This window comes from Eleutherodactylus coqui, chromosome 4, assembly GCF_035609145.1.
Source record: "Eleutherodactylus coqui strain aEleCoq1 chromosome 4, aEleCoq1.hap1, whole genome shotgun sequence".
In the NCBI taxonomy this organism is placed as follows: Eukaryota; Metazoa; Chordata; class Amphibia; order Anura; family Eleutherodactylidae; genus Eleutherodactylus; species Eleutherodactylus coqui.
In genome coordinates, this window is record NC_089840.1 from 157409878 (window position 1) to 157432769 (window position 22892).

Genomic DNA, 22892 nt, shown 5'->3' on the forward strand with positions numbered 1-22892 from the left:
CCCTATACTCTGTACAATGACTGCAGACTGAGGACGCAATGCTCTGCACGCCCGATATACAAAAAAAAAATAAAAATTGTGCAACACTGCTAAAAGCAGCCTTAACAGTACTGCACACGGTCAGATGTGGCCCTAAGAAGGGCCGTTGGGGTTCTTCAACCCGAAAATGACTCCTAACGCTCTCCCTATAGCAGCAGCAGCATCAGCAGCACTGTCCCTGATCTCTGTCAGAATGCATCTGTGCCGAGCCGCGGGCGGGCCAGATTTAAATACTCGGGTGACACCTGATCTCCCCAGCCACTCACTGCAGGGGGGGGTGGTATAGGGCTGGAACATCACAGGAGGAAGTTGTAATGCCTTCCATGTCTTTCTATTGGCCAGAAAAGCGCGCAAATGTCTCAGAGATGAAAGTGAAAGTAACTCGAACATCGCGTGGTGCTTGTCTCGAGTAACGAGCATCTCGAACACCCTAATACTTGAACAAGTATCAAGCTCGGACGAGTACGCTCGCTCATCTCTAATTGGGACATCAAAAAAAAAAAATCAGTACAGACAAATGGGAAAAGTTTAAAAACATCCGAATTACCTCATGTGAGCAGTTCATACCCTTATATATATATATATATATATATATATATATATATATATAAAACGAACCTCAAGTACAAGGAAACTAATGTGGCTAAATAAGACTGTAAGGGGGGCAATAAATGAAAAAAAGAAAGTGTTTAAACTACTAAAACAAGAAGGCAGGGAAGAAGCGCTAAAATCACAAGGCATATCTATTAAATGGTTTCTTTTCAAGCGTATTCACAAATGAAAAGAGATGTCACACGAGATAAAACAAACCCCCGCTACATACTGCTTACCTAACACGAGGGAGTGCAGAGTCGGTTAAAGAGGATTAAAATTGATAAATTCCTGGGTCCAGATGGAATACACCCAAGGGTTCTAAGGGAACTAAGTGATGTGATAGCTAGACCGCTATTTCTTTATGGACACTATCAAGACCAGGGTTGTATCACTGGATTGGTGCATAGCCAACGTGGTTCCAATTTACAAAAAGGGGTCCAAGAGAGCCTGATAGCTACAGGCCAGTAAGTCTCACTACAGTAATTGGAAAAATATTCAAGGGGTTTCTGAGAGATGCCATCCTAGAATACCTCAAGGAAAAAAATGGAATAACTCGTCACCAGCAAGGATTCATGAGGGGTCGATCATGTCAGACCAATCTGATCAGCTTCTACAATGAAGTAAGTTCTAAGCTAGACCTGGGAGAGCCTATTGATATCGTATATCTGGATTTCTTTAAAGCATTTGACACCGTGCCGCAGAATAGGTTGATATATAAAATGAAGCAGCATGGCTTGGGTGAAAACGTGTGTATCTGGGTAAAGAACTGGCTAAGAGAAAGGAAGCAGAGGGTGGTAATAAATGGTTAGTACTCCGATTGGCCCACCGTTGGTAGTGGGGTGCCACAGGGTTCAGTACTATGCCCCATTCTGTTGAGTATATTTATCAACAACCTGATAGAGGGACTGCACAGTAAAATATCAATATTTGCAGATGATACAAAATTATATAAGACAATTACTAGTGCAGAAAAATGGCAAATGTACGGCTACAAAAAGACCTGGATAAGCTGGGGGCTTGGGCAGAAAAATGGCAGATGAAGTTCAATGTGGATAAAAGAAAGATTATGCACATGGGCAGGAGAAACAGATGTCACCAATATACAATAAATGGGGTACAGCTAGGGAAAAGTGATATGGAAAAAGACCTGGGGGTACTAGTGGATTGTAGATTTAACTGGAGCAACCAATGCCAGTCAGCTGCTGCAAAAGTCTTGGGGTGCATTAAAATGCCAATGCCCGTTAGCTGCTGCAGAAGTCTTGGGGTGCATTAAAAAAAGTATAGGGGCGGGAGGCGTTGCTAGCCGGCAGCGGGAAGAGACGCGCCAGAAAGAGCTGCTGGCCGAGCGCAACAAAAACCGCTGTTTGCGCCTTACTGACCTGGTTCCGGGGGCTGAAAACAACAACAGTGACACCACTAGAGTCCCCGCTGCAGAAGGAGACCACTCGCGGCCCGTTGGCTGAAACCGCGATTTCGGGGCCTACCCAGCTGGGTGAAGCTCCGGCCTAAAGTTACAGACGTGACCGACCGGAAGTGGCGGTCGGCCGCGAAGAGGAGCAGCAGAAGCCCTGCAGAGGGCCAGCGGAGGCAAGGGCACAGCAGCAGGAAGCCGGAGACCACCCGGAGAGGCACAGGAAGAAGTAGGTGAGGAAACTACAGCCCCACAGATAGGGGAGATCCAGTGGGCCACCCATAGGAGTGAGAGCAGAGGAAGGAAAGCTGAGAGAATGGAGGTGGTCATCATACCACAGCACAACCCTACAAAGACCTCTCTGTGGCGGACCCCAGAGCCCCTTCAGCACACTCTCCCCTCCCCCTGCACAGAAAAAAGCTGCCAGAAAACCAGCAAGTCACTTAGCAAAACTCAGAGCCCAAAGCAGCAGTGTGCAAACAGGCCTGCTATACAGACCCACCACAGCACATAGGTCCCCCTGCCCACGGTTGGAGGACTTTTGGAGTAATGAGAGGTGCAGAAACAGAGCAAAATCCCCACTAATGTTAACGCAAGAACGCACCCAAGCTGCTGGCCATAACCTGCACAGAAGCGCAGTATTGCAACGCAGAACCACCTACAAACACGAAAAAGAAAGCCGCGGTATCAGTGCAGTTAAAGAGTCGCCCTACAAGCGGCAGCAGAAACATACATATAGCTAAGAATACAAGCAATACCAAACCGAGGCACCCATACTCGGTCACCCACCACCACATAGGGCAAGGCTCATACGCAGTAAACGGAATGACCAAGGTCTAGCTGTGAACTGCGCTCTGCCCTGGTCCCAACCAAGAGAACAGAAGTCGCATCCAGCACAGAACTAAACGACCTTACAACACCAAAAACCTAATATGTCCAGGAGGATCAGTAGACAGAATAAGGGACAAACAACAGCTTCCCAGTGCACACTACCAGAGCCGTTCTCAAGCAACCAATTCTCCCAGCTAGCAGAAATGGAGCAGTCACCCCACAATTCAGAAAACAAAGAGTCACTCAACAATGGATTGAACATTGAACCCCCCGCATCACCGCAAATAGCCGAACTCTCCGCCTCAGATTCCACACTCCTCACTCATATAAAAAACATGTTCAGAGAAGAACTCCAGCGATGCAAGACAGATCTAAACAGATCAACGAGCTTGGCCAACGCACTATTTACCTCGAACACAAAACCAATGACATAATAGATGCACTCGACCAGGAAAGGACAAGATGGGAAGACTACGCTGAAAGAGTTGAAGCTCTCGAAATAAAATGCGAAGATCTCGAAAATCGGAGCAGAACAGCAAACAGCCGCATCCGAGGTTTACCAGAAACTGTCATCAACCTGAAAGAAGCAGCCACAAACCTGTTTGCCGCCCTCCTCTCCCAAATAGCGCATGAATCCTTCCGCATAGACAGAATTCATCGGGCCCTCTCAAAACCGACCAACACCAATCTCCCAAGAGACACTATCTTAAAATTGCACTACTCTGAGATGCGAGATCAATTACTGTCGGCGGCCCGCAACCTGGACGCTCTACCGGGGGTCCCTTCCTCCGTTCAAATCTTCGCCAACATCGCTCCATCCACCCTGGCCAAAAGGCAGACTCTAAGACCAGTCACCCTAGCTCTACAGCAAGCAAATATAAGAGATCGCTGGAACTTCCCGGTCCGCCTTCTGGTCCGCATCAACCAAAGATCATAGTCAGTCAGATCGCTGGAGGAGGGGAAACGCATGCTGGAAGACGAACGCATTCCCTTCATGAATGAAATGATCAGGTCCCCCAGGCCACAGCGACTGACCCGCTCGTGGACAACAGTGGGGAACCCACGCCGCAGAACGACCACCACAGAAAACTGATTCCTGAACGCCGGAGACGGATACTTATCACCCACGTTTTCTAGTTTAACACTGTTGGGGATCTGGGGACATCCCGGGCGCCTTCGGGGAGCCAGGGATAGCTCACAGCCCTATCACTCAACTTTTAGGTCCCCCTGGACTTTACATCCTCAAACCTAGCCCTTTAAGGGCTACAGTGACAGCTTCTCACAGGTTTAACACCCGATACTACTAGAGAATATGTTGATGGCGACCTAACGCCGAGCAGTGACCTGCACCCACAAGTGTCGGACCGGGTGTGACCCTGTGGCAAATAGCCCGCACTAAAACGACCCCCATGATAATAGACCAAGAGATACCATAGTGTCATATTCGCGGGCGCCGCTTGGGTCCCATACGGACAGACATGAGATGCAATACTGTCAAGGTCATCCAAAATGTTAAAGTTTATTGGATAATAAGGCTAAGCTATGTTACTTCTGTTATTATTCAGCGGTTTTTCTGCACTGGGACGAGGCGGAGTGACTTGATGCCCACTCCCTACCAGACTCCAAGTGTCATCCCTCTATAGACTTAGGCCTCCTTCCCACGAACGGATTTCCGCCGCGTAATTCGCGGCGAAAATCCGCTGCGTTGCCCGCAGCTATTAGGTTCTATTGAACCTAATAGCTCCATGCTCACGATGCGTAATTCCACCGCGGAATTACGCACCGCGATTTCTCCCGTCCTCACCCGCAGCATGCTCTATTTTCTGCGGGCGAGGACGGGCTGTACGCACTGACGGCTTCCATTGAAGTCAATGGAAGCCGTCCATTCACGCTATCTCCCGCTGTAACCAGCGGGAGATAGCGTGAAAAAACGCTTTCCCGCCCACCGCCGCGCGTCATATGACGTCATATGACGCGCCCGGCCGCGTCACGTGACACAGCCGGCCGCGGCACGTGACACGGCTGGTGACGTGCGGCGGTGGGCGGTGACGCGGCGGCGGTGGGCGGGGAAGCGATTTCACGCTATCTCCCGCAGGTAAGTATAGGGGCTCTGGGGGGCGCCGTGACGGGCTTCACAGCGTAATATTACGCTGCGGAGCCCGTCACGCTCGTGGGAAGGAGGCCTTAGAGAGACACACTCAGTTTGGGATTTTTTGGGTCTCAGAACCCAAATTGGTTCACTTCTCTTATTTTTGTTATAGTATCATTTGTACACAATGTTACATTACACATGGGAATGCATTGCCACACACTACAAACAGAATCTCTGCTACCAAATGAGCCTCCAACGACCACACCAAAAAACTAAAATTATTCAGCACCCTCTCCACTACTCACAATGGCCACCATAATTTCACATAATGTCAGAGGGTTTAACTCTCCACTAAAAAGAAAGAAAGCATTCTCCCAATACCTTAAGCTAAAACCCGATGTCATATGCCTGCAGGAAACACACTTCTCCTCCTCCTCCACACCCAATTACTTACACCCACAATACTCAAGCTTTTTAGTCCTCAGCAGCTACCAAAAAAAAACCAAGGGGTCAAGACCCTCATTCACAATTCCTTCCCCTTCATTGTGGATAAAACAGAAATAGATCCCGAAGACAGATTTATCATACTACAAGGCTCGATGCGGGAACAAAAAATGGTGATAAACTCCTATGCACCGGTGAACAACCCCCACAAACTATTTACACTGATATCCAAAAAACTCAAAGCGTTACCCAAAGCTTCCATTTATTGGATGGGAGACTTTAACATGACCATTTCACCCACCCTGGATCGCTCGTCACACACTACGGATAAAATTAGCCCATCACAAAGAGCATCAATCTTAACCACACTAAAAGAACTAGCATTAGCGGACTGCTGGAGAGAGATTCATGGAACAAATAGAGGATACACCTTCTATTCAGCCCGCATAAATCATATTCCCAAATTGACTGGGCACTGATCTCAACTCACCTACTCCCTGCACTTGTCCAGTCGAGACACATTCCCTGTGCATGGTTGGACCATGATATTGTCCTCACACACCTCATAAGCTCATCTCCCGAATCTATTCCCAGAAGATGGAGACTTAACAAATCATTGTTAAAAGACCCCACAACGCTTGCCCAGATAACAGACAAACTAAACGAATATATAGCAACAAATGACAATGTGGCCTCCACACCAGTCTGGATCTGGCTTGCGCATAAGGCCTTTATGCGAGGCCAAATATCCAAAATAACATCCATCAAAAAGAAAGGAAAAACGCAGGCCCTACAAGCCCTGGAAAGATGACTTGCACTACTGGAAATAGCTAATCAACAGCGCCCCAATATAGCCTTAACCAAAAATATAAGAGACACAACTTCAAATAAACCTATTATACACAACCCAGGCAGAAAAAGCACGTCACTGGACACAAGCAACCTATTTCAAGCTAGCTAATAAACCAGATAGACTATTGGCAGCCCGCCTCAGAGCAAAAGAGAGAATTAACATAGTACACACTATCAGAACAGAAAGCGGGACTTGCACTTCAAACCCCGACAAAATCGCCCGCACATTCTCCGACTTCTACAATAAATTATATAAATACAAGCCCCAGAAATCTGCCTCCGCCCCCCAGAAATACCTAGAAAGTGTAATCGGACCACACCGGTACCGATCTGATTACCTCGTTGCCAGGTGCCAAATTGGTAGATATAGAGGCCCGTGATGAGGAGATTTTGCTAGCAATTATCTATCAATAGCATGAAATCACTCCATGTTATGTCAAGACACTTCTCCAGTGAGAATCTCAATAAATTCTACTTTATTATCAACATTGCCAACTCTTATACAGAAAGACGAGGGCGTATCCAAATGTTGCTTGGTACAAAGATTAGTGTTACGTAGTTTAGCTCCTAAGGCTCGTCTCAGTCATAGAAATTACCTAAGTCAGGATATTGCTGTTGCATTGGACAACATTTCTGCAATAGTTGTGCGTCTTCTCTGTTAACATAGCTTAGCCTTATTTAATTTGTCTGTTGACTTCTTATCTTAAAATCCTAGCTCCCGGCACTACAAAGCATAGATTTTAAGTCTTCTATTTAAGGGTCAATAGTCTAATACAAGGTAAGAAACATACACTTATTGCATTCTGAAACTTAACACTTTATATTCCATGACAAAAGCATACAGCTCCCACAGATCTCAGAACACCAAAATGAACACCTCAATCAACATATCACGGTGGAAGTAGTAGAAGAAACTATCAAGACCCTAAAACTAGGGAAAGCGTCGAGCCCGGATGGCCTAACAGCCTTATACTATAAAAAATTTATCAACATCCTCTCCCTCCCGTTAACACGCTTCTACAATAGTATCATACTAGGAAAGTCAATTCCGGAGGAATTTTTAAAAGCGCATATAACGGTTATTCCTAAGCCCAATAAGGACCATACCTCCACTAAGAACTACAGGCCAATAGCTCTATTAAACTTAGACTATAAAATCTTAACCAGCATATTAGCCAAACGATTAAACTCCTTCCTCCCCGCTTTAATTAAAAAAGATCAGGTAGGTTTTATACCGTCCCGACAAGCACCAGATAATATTAGAAAAGTTCTTAACTTAATACATATCTCAAAGTCACATAAAACCCCACAAGTAACTCTAGTCCTGGACATTGAGAAGGCCTTTGATAGCCTATCGTGGGATTACCTATTTGCAGTTTGGGAGAAAGCAGGGATAAAGGGGAACTTCATACCCTTTACTCAACCCCCTCTGCTGAACTAAAACTGCCCTCGTCAACACTAAACAAAATAGAGGTACAGAGAGGAACAAGACAAGGCTGCCCATTATCACCAGCCCTTTTCGCAATGGCGATGGAACCCCTAGCGCAGATGATTAGAGAGAGCACAAATATATCTGGGGTGAGGGCAGAAGATAAAGAATATAAAATCACTCTCTTTGCAGATGATATTTTGCTCACTCTAACCAAACCACTTACCTCACTACCAAACCTGATAAAAACCCTGGACTCCTTTGCAGAAGTCTCAGGACTGATAGTCAATATGGACAAAACAGAAGCCCTATTCCACAACACTCCTACACACCTCCAGAAACTCCTAGAACTAAACTTTGGATTCAAGGCAAGCCCACACTACATCACTTACTTAGGTGTTAAATTAACTTCAAATATAGACACATTATATAAATGGAACTACCCTCCCCTATTTACCTCCCTAAAAGCAGACTTGAAGTGGAGCCAACCTACTCTCTCATGGATAGGCCGCATTAACTCGGTTAAGATGAATATATTACCACACCTCCTATACCCATTTAGATGCCTACCTATAAATATATCCCCCCAAAAGAATTAAAGGATATGCAAAGTGCCATATTCCACTTCATCTGGGGAAACAAAAAACCTAGAGTCAAACAGAAGGTAATGCACTACCATAAGAGAATAGGAGGACTATCGGTACCTAATTTAAAGAAATATTATCTAGCAGCCCAACTAACACAAATTCCCTCCATGCTGGTGGGCTCCAAAAAAACCCTTATGGGTGGACATAGAGGCCGCTCTCATCAGACCGTTAGACCTGAGAACCATCTTCTGGGACAGAAAATGGAAACCCGTAAATATAGCACATATAGCCCCACTAACACATCACCAATTCCTGATATGGAGAAAAAATAGATTCAAACACAATTTGATGTCCCCCATTTCACCGCTGACACCAGTGATCCCCAACCATGCAGTCTCACCAAGTCTCCAGGAAGAAAACTTTAAATGGTGGCGATCCAAACACCTCACACTCTCTTCACCACTTCACATCTCAAAACAAAATTCTTTCCCCGCATCAATTGGCTGAAAAATACTCGGTCCCAAAGGATCTATGGCTCAAGATGCAACAAATACACAGCTTTATATGCTCCTTACTAAGCACGACCAGTCCTCTGACAACCCCCATGCCGCTCGAGGGAGTATGCTTCTGGTCCCCACTCCAACCAGGCACAATTTCCTCGCTCTACTCCAGCATGAATAAACCCCTCGCAGAAGCTTGGTCACCAAACTATGGAGAGAAGTAACTAAACTGATATCAACAGTCTTGAGAAGGGCCTTTCCCCTCTCACCATCTGTCTGTCTCCTGGCCGACAAACCTCTAGGGTACAACAACCAACAACATAAATTGCCACAACAGATTTGTATGGCGACCAAAATACACATAGTGTCGCAATGGCTATAACCCAACCTCGCCTTGGATCCAATTAAAGCTAGGGTATCTAGAATGATGCTCTATGAAAAGCTGTCGGCCATAAGAGAAGACCGTATGGACCTATTCCTCAAGACATGGAAACCCTGGGCGGAATTCCTAGATATTCCGGGCCTAAATAGGCCACTTAGTGCATGAAACACCAACTGGAGAAGAAACACCACCAAAGCGCATTAACCAAGAAAAAAAAACACATCAACAGAAACATAAAACTTGGTATAAAACAAACAACAGCAAAAAACAGAAAACAATATATACCCACAAGAGGGGGAGGAGAAGATTTCATAAATACAGGCTCTCAAGCAGACGCTCTAAACTGTGTGTGGATCACTACTTTCATATTTCCAATACCATATGTTATATATGTTCAATGTTCGATATATAAACGATGTTTAAACATGCCCCCTGCGAGGGGAACAATTTTATGCAAGCTTCAAAATAATATGAAAACTCAATAAAAATCTTTTGAAACTAAAAAAGGTATAGGGGCGAAGGATGAGAACATTATTCTTTAACTATATAAGGCTCTTCTCAGGCCCCACATGGAATACTAAGTACAGTGCTCAGGAAGGATGTTGCAGTGCTTGAGCAGGTTCAAAGAAGGGCAACTGAATTAATAAATGGAATGAGAAGACTGGAATACCCAGAAAGGCTATCAAATTTAGGATTATTCACCCTGGAAAAAAAAGATGGCGAAAGGGCGATCAAATAACTATGTATAAACACATGAGGGGACAATAACAAGGATCTCCCCCATGATCTATTTATACCCAGGACTGCATCGGTAACAAGAGGGCTTCCGCTAAGTCTAGAGGTAAGCAGGTTTCATCATCAACGCAGAAGGGGGTTCTTTACTGTAAGAGCAGTGAGACTGTGGAACTCTCTGCCTGAGGACATGTTGATGGCGAAATGCATTGAGGAGTTTAAGAGGGGACTAGACATCTCAAGCAGAAGGATATTACAGGAGATAGACATTTGGTGACCAGCGGGTTTGAAGTTCCAGGTCTTACAGTCAAGTAGGAACTATCAAAGGTTGATCCAGGCTTCTGTCTCTTGGGGTTTTTGCCTTCCTCTTGATCAACTAGGGGGTTGAAATAGGCTGACCTAGATGGACATAGTCTTCATTCAGCCTAACATACTATGTTACTATGTTACACCCCCTGTGAGTAAAATTTCACTTGGATCCCTGGAGAGTGCTATGGGGACAGAAAACCTCTCCTTTCTGTCACAATTAGAAGCGCTTGTCTTAAGTCTGTAGCATTCTAAGCATCCAGGTGAGCAACATCCAGAGGCATTCGGTCTGATTTTCGGGGAATGTCTTATTTTACTTACCTAGCAGGTTTAGTCAAGGTCTCCCCCACTGCTCTCCATAGCTAAGGCGTGGTTCCCACAGTCAACCACCCAGACAAGATCACTTCCTGGTTATGGGATTAATAAATCCTGCCTCCATGAAGCGATGGCTGTGATTAGTTCTTCGAGTGCTGTTCATCAAATCAATGTAGGAACCTGGAGCCTGCTAGGTAATGCATTTTTACTTTTTTTATGTAATGCAGCATTCAGGGTAGCGCTTATATTTCAAGCCTCCCCAATAGTCCTGAAAAAAATCAGGATAGGACTTATTTTCAGGGAAACACAGTAGATGTGTAGTCACTTTTCAACGATTACTACTAATTGCAGTGCCTCTAAATTATGCCAAAAAGTTTGATTTCTTGTCTAATGAAATAGTCTCCAGTAAAAATGCTACTAACGGCCCTCGTTTAAACGACTGCACAAGCGCCAGCGTCACCGCTAACGTCATCAGTGCTTGTGCAGAGCATTTAGACTAAGGCATCACTGGCTTCTCATTCAGCGCTTCCCCTTTTATGTGAAGCGCTGAGCTGGGAGAGTTTGTACACAAGGATAAGCGAGCGAAAAAGCGAGTTTTTTCACTGAGTGAAAGTCAGAAATAAAACAACCGCGCACAAATAGTGAGCAATTGTTTTGTGTTTACACTAAACGATTATCGCTCAAATTCTCTTGAACAAACTTTTAGCAATAAATCGTTACCTATGAATGGGCCATAAGTCCTAGAAACCAAAGATATTAATATTAACTGGATTATTGCGTGCAGCCAATTTTGTTCTAGTATTCGGTGCCGAGGTATATTCATGATTCTAGATAGTATAGCAGAGTGTTATAGTATGGCTACATATAGAAAACCACACACGGGCTCCCTGGTGGGCAGGCACGCGCACACGCACAGGGGACGTTAAAACACTATTGGGCCGTCACTAAGGGATTAAGACTGTTCTAAAACTACCTCATGATAAAGAGGATAAGATGCTAGTGTCCAGGCTTCCAAAAACGAATATAGAAACCAAGTAAAAAACAAAAAAGTTGATGGCAGGAAAATACTGTAAAAATTATCACTGACATTTGTTCAAAAAAGATGTTACATTTCATGCAAACGATACTGCGTGATCAATATGTAAAATGATGCAATTTTTTTGGTTCCTATGCAAATGTTCTTGTATTTTATTGACTTATTGAAAAACATAACACATTTTTTTTTAAAAAAGGCTCCCACGTGCTACGTAAAAACACATCTCCTTTCTGATTGCCAATCAGCAAATAAAACACGCCGTTTTTGTGAGTCTTCAAGCGTCTCTGCAGCTGTTAGAAACATGTGACGCTCAGCATTTAAGGTCCAGCGAGCCGCAGATTGCTCCAATGTCTTGCCAGCTTTAAGAGACCCATGACGCTCAGTATCTAGGGTTCAGCGGATTAAAGATTGCTCCACTATATCTCTACATCTAAGAGACTCGTGACGGTCAGCAACTAAGGTCCAGCAGCTCTGAGATTGCCTCTGTAACTGTAAGAGACGAGTGACACTTATAATCTAAAGTCAGACTGGCCCGAGACTTTTCTCTCCCCCTCTCTCTAAATTAAGAATTCCCTGCTGCACCTGTCACAGATGTAATAGATGCGGCAAAGGAGTGCTTCTTTCCCACAGGAAATAAAGAATTCCCTACCGCAGCTGTCACAGGCAGCTCTCGGCCATTCAATGAAAGACAGGCAAGAGCTGCCTGTGATTGGCTGAGCACCTCAGCCAATCAGAAACAGCTCTTTCAGGAGGCAGGGATTTTAATTCCCCGGCTGCTGAAAGAACTACAATGCGGAGACAGGATGCGGCTGAGACCTGGCAGCTAAAGAAAGGCGAGTATTATATATATATTTTTTTTTTTTTTAAACACACCAGTTTGGGTTGTTTTTCAGGGAAGGGTTTATATTTCAAGCCCTTCCCTGAAAAACAATTAAGGGGTGCCGGCAGCTGGATCCTCGACCGCAGCTGTCATCTGTGACAGCTGCGGTAGGGAATTCTTAATTCCCCACGGGAATGAAGAACTCTTTTTGCCGCATCTGTCACATCTGAGACGGGTGCAGCAGAGAATTTTTTATTCCCCGTAGGGATGAAGAAAACAGCTGCCGCATGTGGCAGATTTGAGGAAAGAGCTTATATTTAAAGCTCTTCCCTGAAAATCACTTCAGGGGTGCCAGCAGACCATTGCCTTCAATGGAGCCGCCGGCAGTAGCGGTGGCTCCATTGAAGGCAATGCACGGACCTTCACACACTTTTTTTCTGTCCACCAACATTCTCCCTTGGAATATTTCGCAGTAATCAGCCAGCTTCACAGGCATCCACTTTGCTATGGTTTTACTGGTAAATATACTGCAACAAAACGTTATAGTATTGAATATCCAACTTTCTTATGTCTATAACTTTATCATGCCTGACAATTTTGGTTGTCGGTTTTGGAGTCAGCCCTCTGAATATAGTTAAGACGACAGTTTTTTTTTTTAATACAGGAACATATACCCCTGTAACACAGTGTAAACTTACACCATGAGACCAGATTATTGGGCGCTAAATTATTGGAAGTTTGGGTTTTCCAGATCAACACACTATTGACTAATACATTCACTTCACTCCGTGTGTCTATTGAATTGGCAAAATATCCTGGTCACTAGAGCAGTCCTTGCAGCGTTTGTATTCTGGTTTATTACACAATCAAAAACTAGATTATAATATAAATTAAACAACAAAAAAATACCTGTAGAAAGAGAGTCACATCCATGATCAAAAAGCTCTCCCAGAGGTGTGCTACTATTGGTTCTCCTTGCTTGCTTTCCATCGATGGCATCCAAGGATTGGTAAATAAACAAGCCAACAGCACAACACAGGTATGTCCACGTGGGGGCCTTGTGGGGAGAAAGGTAGAGATTTACACTCAACTTCAAGAGAAGGCCAATTGTATTCCATTAAAAAAAAACATAGGGAAAACTCAAAGAAACTTTTTTTCTGCTTTATTATGTGACAAAAATAAAAATGTACAAATGCAATGCACATAGCTGGTATTGCTGCCTCTGTAACAACCTTAATTATGAAGCTGTTGTGTTATTCAACCTGCACAATAAATGCTGCTGAAAAGTGAAAAAAAGATCTCTAAAAAAGATACACTGCAGAAATAACTTTTCAATACATTAAATGTACTTGAAAACATGATTAGAAAAATAATACAACTTCATCTGCCAAAAAACCTCATACAGCTGGTCAACGGAAGAAAAAGTTGTTATTCGAAAATAGGGATGATAGGAGCAAAACAAACAGATACATCAATGAGTCAAAGAAACCCAGAGGTGCAGCAAGGGCATCCGCACAATCCCCCTTCTCCTGCCCCAATAAAGAGGATGACCAACCAATAATTGAGCAGGGAGCACAACCAACTTCTCCAAACTCTGCTGTTGCTACTACAAAACCACCACAAAATATTCAGGATACTTTTAAAGGACTCATTCACATCTGTGTTAGGCCATTCAGTTTGCTTCTGTTAAAGGGGTTGTCTCGTGGCAGCAAGTGGGGTTATACACTTCTGTATGGCCATATTAATGCACTTTGTAATATACATCGTGCATTAAATATGAGCCATACAGAAGTTATTCACTTACCTGCTCCGTTGCTAGCGTCCACGTCTCCATGGCTCAGTCTAATTTCGCTGGTGGCTTGCCTTTTTAGACGCGCTTGCGCAGTCCGTTCTTCTGCTCTGAGCACGCGCCGCTTCAGCGTGCTCGCCGCTACAGCACCTCAACGCATGCGCAGACGAGCTGTAACTTCTCGGGAGCGCGCTGGAGCGGCCATTCTGCTACCATCCTCTCTTAGAGAAAGGTGCAGAAACTTGAGCCGCCCAGCCGTGCCGCCGAGAAGCCGCCCAGCTGTGCCGCCGAGAAGCCGCCCAGGTAAGTGATGGGTCGGGGGTGATGTGTGACTTACTGGCGTGGGCCCCTCCGGGTGTCCTAACGCTGGCCCCCGGGGCCTACTGCTGGTGACAGGGGCCTAGCGCTGGGCCCGGGGCCTACATCTGTACTGAGGGGCCTAGCGCCGGGGAGCCGGAGCCTAGCGCCGGTTACCTGCTGCCTGGCGGTGGGTGACTGTGGCCCAAGAGCGTGTGCCGTGGTCAGCCGCGTTCAATCCTGGGGTCCGGTCGGCGGCTGCGGGGCATGTGGTTCTCAGGGAGACACAGCTGGTAGCGTCTCAGGAGCGCGCACGTCGGGCTACAGCAAGCGCGGTGCACCATGGGAGAAAACCGCGGTGCACCTTGGGAAAAGAACCTGCGGCCATCTTTGGGAACCGTTTTATAAGTTCATGAAACAACAGAACTGTAAGTAGAAACCGGCTTTAAAAGCCGTTTACACTGCTGCATAGTAATGTATGCTTAAGAAGGGGGACTGAGCAATAAAAAAAAAAAAAAAATCACTGTTGCCTCGAGACAACCCCTTTAAGTTTCCATTTTTTCTACTTAAACAAATAGTGCTGCAGAATGCGCTATTTGTTCTAGTAAAAAAGCAATCATAATGGAACAGAACCAAACTGAAAGCAATCCATTTTTTAGAAAATCCATTGACAATGTGGGAAAAAAACCTCACTTTTCTGTTCCGTTTTAGGAGCAGATGCTAGAATTCTGCCAGAAAGTCCTAATGTAGATGCGAATGTAGCCTAAAGATGTAGTTCTGAAACTACACCACCCAGACTCGAGAAATTTTATTCTTGCCAATAGACTTAATTGTTACGTCTGTCCAGGCCTCCCAGAGACAATTTAATTATATAGTGACATTAGCCTAGCAAACCTTGCTGGAGGAGGTCCGTGAAAAATATTGTTTATAGTTGAATGCACTGCATAATTAAACATTTTTTATTTGTGCTTATTAAAACAATGCTTATATCAACAAGATATTCCCGAAACCATAAGCCCCATTTACACGCAACAATTAACTTTCAAAATTCATTTAACGATGGCATATGAGCGATAATTCATTGTGCGTAAATTTTACCATCGTTTAAAATCCAGTGTTCAAACATAGAGTAGATAACACAGACCACACGCTATGTTCTTCTGCATGGGAGTCGGAGATTACATTATATTCAGCCGACAGCCCATGCAAGATCAAAAAAAGCTGTGCGCAGAGCTCAGACCACCTGCTGTGCTCTGCAAACAGCTCCTGGAGGCTCATTTACACTCAAAAAACAAAGCAGATTAAGTGCTAATGGACATTAGTGTCCATTAGCACTTTATGCAAAATGATCGATAAAAATATCTATCTTTAAATCGTTTAAAAGATTGACTTTGCATGTAAAAGGGCCTCTAGAATGTCGGGAAACACCCCAGGGCAGCAGGGCCTACAGATAAATAGGAAAATGTACATGAAGAACTAAATTCATAGAGCTCAAACTGGGTGCGAACAGCAGCTAGGCAGTGGCCAATGAAGACCTGTGCTGCTTTTCAAAATCCAGGTACGCTTTAATGCGTTGATTTTCCACCGCTCTCAGAGTCTACTGCCTGCGGGGGCCAAATTTTATATTTTGTTGTTTTTTTCCAATATATTGTATACACCTAACAAAATATTCCCTATTAAGATGCTCTCACACAGACTGCCTTTTACTATGATTAGAGCGGCATTTCAAACGCCACGCTAACTGTGGTACAGCATGCTCATTGATTTTAATGGGGCTTCGCAGAGTAGGGCTCCCATGCAGCATTTTTAACATTGCGATTTTCGACCACCATATGCTCTGTTTTCATGCGTTTTAGTGCTTGTTAACGCACCTCATCACCCATCACAAGGATGGAGTGTCTTAGCAAACGCTGTCAAACGCTATAACAGGTGTTCAAAAACGCAGCACAAAATTAGGGTAAAACACCACGGTTTGGATGCAGCATTCTATGAATGTGTGAGAGAGTGGCCTAAGGGGGGTAAAGGAAATGGCCATGCACTTTTGAGTGATGGTGTCTCAGCTGAAACACCAACTTTCTGCAACTTGGCACTCAGTGTTCAAAAACAATAATTTTCAAGGGACCATCTCTTTAACCTCTTCCTGACCACAAATATCACGTGGTCACAGAGGACATATGGAGCAGAATCTCAAGAGTCTGGTCCACCAGCCCTTAATAACTCATATGCCACTGTTGAAGCTTGATGGAGGGGAAAGTCCTCAAATAGCCCCCTGCAACACGAATGTGTAGCAGGGCTAAATAGGTTAAATTTTAGAGTAATATATGCAAATTAAAATCCCCAAGAAAGACTAAAGTTCATACAAGTAAACATTTGAAAAACAAATATTAAAAAACTTTTCCAATAAAAATCTAAGCAAAAAAACTTCTACAAAACTGGTATACTGGTAACTGTTCTCAAAATCCAAGCCATTGCACTATTTATGCTGCACACTATAAAGGAGAAAAAAAAACACAGCGCCATAATAGTGGGTTTTTGTGAAATCATCTGAAAAAGTTAAATGAAGAGTGGTGAAAAAGGACCCATAAACTCCAAAATGGTATTAATAAAAACTTCATCTCACCCTGCAAAAAAAAACAAAAAACAAAAACACAAAAACAAAACAAAAAAACACAACAGCCTTCTCTCTGCCAATTTGAAAGAACAATGAAAATGTTATGGGGCTCAGAATATGGTGATTAAAGGGGTTGTCCCGCGGCAGCAAGTGGGTCTATACACTTCTGTATGGCCATATTAATGCACTTTGTAATGTACATTGTGCATTAATTATGAGCCATACAGAAGTTATAAAAAGTTTTTCACTTACCTGCTCCGTTGCTAGCGTCCTCGTTCCCATGGAGCCGACTAATTTCCGCCGTCTGATGGCCAAATTAGCCGCGCTTGCGCAGTCCGGGTCTTCTGCTTTCTTCAATGGGGCTCCGTGTAGCTCCGCCCCGTCACGTGCCGATTCCAGCCAATCAGGAGGCTGGAATCGCCAATGGACTGCACAGAAGCCCTGCGGTCCACCGAGGGGAGAAGATGCCGGCGGCCATCTTCAGCCGGTAAGTAAGAAGTCACCGGAGCGCGGGATTCAGGTAAGCGCTGTCCGGTTTTTTCTTTAGGTCCCTGCATCGGGGTTGTCTCGCGCCGAACGGGGGGGGGGGGGGGGGGGGGGGGGGGGGTTGAAAAACGCAGACTGCCGCGATTTGTCTGCGTGAAATCACTCGCACAAAACAAATCTCGGCATGCACACTTCCCGGCCGACGGCTCCGCTCTGCGCATGCGCCGGCTGGCCAGTAGCCGGCACATCAAAGAGCCGGAGCCGCGGGAGAGGTGCATGCTGCGCTGGTCCCTGCAGGGGCTCGGGTTAGGTCCTGCTGCAAGAATTCTCGCAGCGGGATCCAACCCGGCCGTCTGCAGGTAGCCTAAAATAAAAATCTCTGTAAAACCTTATTCTATAGACCATGTATACAGATTTCTATATATGTGCTATGATCATATAATAGCATGGATTTTCTTGTGGGCATGCATCTTGTCACCACCCATTCTTCTAGTGGTGACAAGACACAATAATACCCATTTCATTTTCATCTGTGAAAACACTAATAGTTTTGCTTTCTCCTCATCGTCCTCTACAATTTCTCCTACCTCATTTATTAAAAAGGGACAACTTTTTTAGTATTAATCTTTTTATTATTTATGTAGTTAAAGAACAGTTTAGGATTAGTTTTACTCTGTTTGCCAATAAGTCTTTGCTGGCAATAAGTCTTTGGCAATAAGCAAATTTGCCGCTTCCATTTACATTTTTACATAATTTGTGATTATGACCAAGAAAGTTGGGAAATATTGCAAAAGGAGATTATCAAAGCACAATCATTGATAAGCCCTAAAAAAGGAAGAATGGAAAGCATTTAAAAAGGCCAGAGTGGATGAACACAGAACTTGCACACGTTAAAAAGGAAGAAAAATATGTTTATCAAATGGAAAGAGGGGGGAATATCTAAAGAAGAATATAATGCAGTCTGCAAAAACTATAGGGCAAGTGTCAAAAAAGCTAAAACTAACAATGAAGTGAGGCTTGCAACAGAGGCCAAAAGCAATAAAGGATTTTTTTTTTGGGGGGGGGGGGGGGGGGGGCATGTCAAAAACAAAAGAGAAGTCAAAGATGCTATTGGATGCTTACAGGATAAAAATGGTGAATTGGTTAAGAATTGTGTTGAGAAGGCCAAACTTTTAAATTTCTATTTTGTATCTGTTTTCTCTCAGAAAGTAGATGGATCATCAAATTATCTTCCCTGTACTATTGGGGGGAATAAAAGAATGCAGGCTATCTATAAGCAGATCAGCAGAAACTGATCAAATTTGCTGATGACACAAAGCTAGGAGGGATAGCTAACACTAGGGAAGAAAAAGAGTATTCAAAAAGATCTAGAAAAGCTTAAACAGTGGGTGGCGACTAACAGAATGGTATTTAACAAGGAGAAATGCAAAGTCCTACACCCGGGAAGAAAAATGAAAAAAAAAAAACACACATACAAAAAAATGGGAGGAATTGGGCTAAGCAGCAGCACAATTGAAAAAGACTTGGGTATACTAATAAATTATAGACTCAACATGAGTCAAAAATGTGATGCAGCAGCCTAAAAGGCAAACACAATTCTGGGATGTATTAAGAGAAGCATAGAGTCTAGAACACGTGAGGTCATTATCCTCCTCTACTCTTAGTCAGACCTCATCTGGAATAATGTGTCCAGTTCTGAGCACCCCACTTTCAAAAAGACAAACTGGAGCAAGTTCAGAGAAGAGTTACCAAGATGGTGAGCGGTCTGCAAATCAAATCCTATGAAGAATGGTTAAAGGATCTGGGAATGTTTGGCTTTCAGAAAAGAAGGCTGAGAAGAGACTTAATAGCGGTCTATAAATATCTTAAGGAATGTCACAGGGCAAAGGGATCAGCCCTATTTCTCATCTGCACAAGGAAAGACTAAAAGCAATGGGATGAAACTGAAAGGAAGGGGACACAAATTAGATATTAGAAAAAAACTTTCTGACAGTGAGCGTGATCAATGAGTGGAACAGGTTACCACAGGAGGTGGTGAGTTCTCCTTCAATGGAAGTGTTCAAACAAAGGCTCGACAAATATCTGTCTGGGATGATTTAGTGAATCGGCACAGAGTTGAACCAGATGACCCCGTAGGTCCCTTGCAACCATTTCATGACATTTTGATTGCTTTCTATACTTTTTTGAGGTATTTTGCCATGTTTTGTTTGTTTTTTTATGTCTTAGCATGCATCATGTGGGTACTTTTTTGTATGTGTGTTATTACTAAATCAGCAATACCAAAACTTGTGATTTTTTTTTTTTTTTTTTTCATATATGTAGTGAGGAAAAGGTTGGACTGACTAGTTATTAAAAAAAAATTATAACCTTAAACCTAGGGGATTTGAATCTCATTACTTTTGACAGCGGCAATTTTTTTCAGCATTGCAGTGTATTTGCTCCTCTCTTACAAATTACTCTAAGACAGAGAAGTAATATTCTGTTTAAGTGCTCACAAATGCCGCAGGAATTCTACACCTCCAGATAGACAAATTTATGCACGCAAATAGTGTGTGCGCAAAACAGAATAAAGCCAATGATTTCAATGGTTTTCTTCTCATTACCTTTTTTTTGCACTTTTCTTCAGTATTTGCGCACCAACTGCCCCAAAGAGGTCTAAGAAAGTTACAAAAATCCATACACAAAATGCAAGAGTATGCACAAAATGCTGACTAGAAGGAGTAGAGCTAGCTCATGTAAGGCAAAAGAGGATGGGGGGGGGGGGGGGGGGGAGCGTACAGACCAGTCTATTGAAAATAAAGGTGTAAAAAAAGGTGTATAATGTATATATTCTTGATGCATAATACAAGTACATGGTATATGCAAAACATTGGGTTCTACTTATTAGAATACTATTGAAGTATGACTCCAACTAAAATTATGCACTTGACAAACTGATAGGTGCATTGCATACAGAATAAAAATTAAGAAACAAAAATTTATTTAAAGGGTATCACATTTCCAATGTGGGTAGATTTATGGTGTCAGATACCTGATTAGTCAATTTATTAGGGCAGACATACTTACTGTAATACAAGCAGAAATTCAATACATCCCAAACGGTATTAGGGGTATTATGCCCTTGATAAAGCAGCAGTTAACTATTTGTGCAGTTCTTATGGTTATATATAGTAAATAGTTCTTAGTTTAAAAAAAAAAAAAAAAAGCTTCATTCCTTCTGCTGAATGTGAAAAGAAGAGGGAAGTAGGGGAGGCAGGGGCAGACCATCACGTTGAATTTAAAGCGCATGATTGTCTGGAATTAAGGCCTCCTTCACACAAGCGACACCGCATCACTGCGAGAAAATAGCAGCGATATCGCATCGCTGCACAATACGATATCGCTGCGATTTTCTCGCAGCAATACCGCTATTTGTAGCACTACAAAGTCGCATGTGACACTACAAAGTCACGCGATTTTGTAGCATCTGCTACTGTCAAAGTTGCATCACATCGCATGCAAACCACGTTTTCGTGCGATGCAATGCAAGAGAGGAAGGCTCCATAGAGAAACATGGGCTACAAAACCTCACGTGTCGCGGGCATATCGCCGGACCTGCAAGGTTTGTGTGTCGTTTTGTAGCATGCTACAAAACATCTCATGTGTGAAGGAACCCATAGGAAACCATGGGCTTCTCATACATGCGATTTGTAGCATTGTAGCAATGCTACAAAATCTCGCGACTTTGTCGCCCGTGTGAAGAAGGCCTAATGGAACTGAAACTAGAGGTCTTGAAAATGTTAACGTCCTATTGCTAATACAAATATTGACAGGTCCCAGTAGTTCGCATTTTGTTGTGTTAACCCTGAACCCTGATTGTTTTCCGAATGCTTCTAGTAAATTGATGACCCGCAGCAAGTCCGTCTAAGGTCATGCAAGCGTAAGCAAAATATCATCTGCGAATAGCATGGTCTTAAGTGTCTCACCGCGAACCCTCACTCCTATATATCTTTGTTCCCTTTAAACATTCGTGCCAACAGTTGACTGTTGTTCAATCTAGCAGAGAGGGGGGGCATTCCTGCCTGGTGCCCTTCTGTAATGGGAACCTTAGCCTGCCTGTCCACGGGAGAGTTTTCATTGCGTTCCCCGCGGCCGGATTATTGCCACGGGGAACGAAGTGAAAGCTTTCCACAGCGTTGCTATGGAGACCGCTTCCCCTCTGTCCACGAGCGGAGAATCATTGCGATTCTCCATTCGCGACAGGCAAAAATCGCAGCATGCTGCGATTTGCCCCACTTCTCCGCAGTCCTCCGCAGTCAGCCTGTTAAATAGGCTGACCGTCGGAGACCCGTCTGTCGGCTCCTGCTGCCGGGCGGCGGAAATCTGCCGCAGGATACCGCAAGGCCCGTGGACAGGCAGCCTTAGAGAGAGGAATCCCGGGGTGTAAATTTGTGCTTGTGAAGCAGCATATAGATTTCATATATAAGAGCAAAAGGGGCCTCTAAATCCCATCTTGTCCATAACCGCCTTCAACCATTGCTATGAGACATTGTCGAAAGCCTTTTCAGCGTCAATTGTGAGGAGAGCACTCCTATGCAGGCTTTCAGTGGCGGAAATCCCGCGGGAAATCCCGCCACGGGATTTCCGCCCGTGTGCAGGCGGCTTTATTCTCGTATTTAAGCAAGCAAGCCTCTTTCTGTGTCATTTTTGTAGCCATTTTTGCAGTTACCCATTTCTGTTTGTTTTGCTCAGTTGGGCTATTCTAAAACATAGTGTATGCATCCCGCAGCTGCGTGCCGAGATAGTCCATCTTGCATTTAATATTTGTTTTCAAAGAGATCACATATGCCATAAGACTTCCTCGTATAACGGCTTTAGCCGTGTCCCAAAGTAGTTGAGGGTTGTTGGAATGCTACTCATTGTCCGACAAATACTCCAACCACCAGCTCCATAGTAGCGAGTGCAACATTTCATCATCAGCTAAATAGGAAGAGAACCTCCAAATGTAATCTGTACTTTTAGGGAACTTGTCCTATAGCGACAATAGTACTGGGGCGTGATCTGAGATCACCAAGTCCCCTATGTTTACTTTAGTTAGTCTTGGCAACAAGTAGGGTGATACTAAGATCTAGTTAATCCTAGACCACGTATTGTGTGCATGGGAGAGGTGAGTGAATTCTCGTCCCTCCAGGTAAGTTCCCGCCAAATATCCCTAAGCTGAGACGTGTAAAGAAAATTTTGCAGGTTGGAGTCTTTGTATCTTGGAGTATTGGCCCCTAACACCCTGGCTATGCCCGTCCTCTACTGTTTTAACCACCGAACTGTAATCCCCTCTTACTACTTTAAAAGTCCCCGTGTCC

The 22892-nt window shown here is 44.0% G+C and overlaps 1 protein-coding gene across 3 annotated transcripts in view; it reads right to left on the reverse strand.

Moving 5' to 3' along the window:
- The window catches only part of LOC136625814 (choline/ethanolaminephosphotransferase 1), a 349399-nt gene that overhangs the window by 236333 nt on the left and 90174 nt on the right, over positions 1–22892 (reverse strand). For all 3 annotated transcript variants that reach the window (XM_066600334.1, XM_066600333.1, XM_066600335.1), the window contains exon 3: positions 13280–13427. In XM_066600334.1, coding sequence (XP_066456431.1) covers positions 13280–13427 — 148 coding nt within the window. The remainder of the gene's footprint in view (positions 1–13279; positions 13428–22892) is intronic.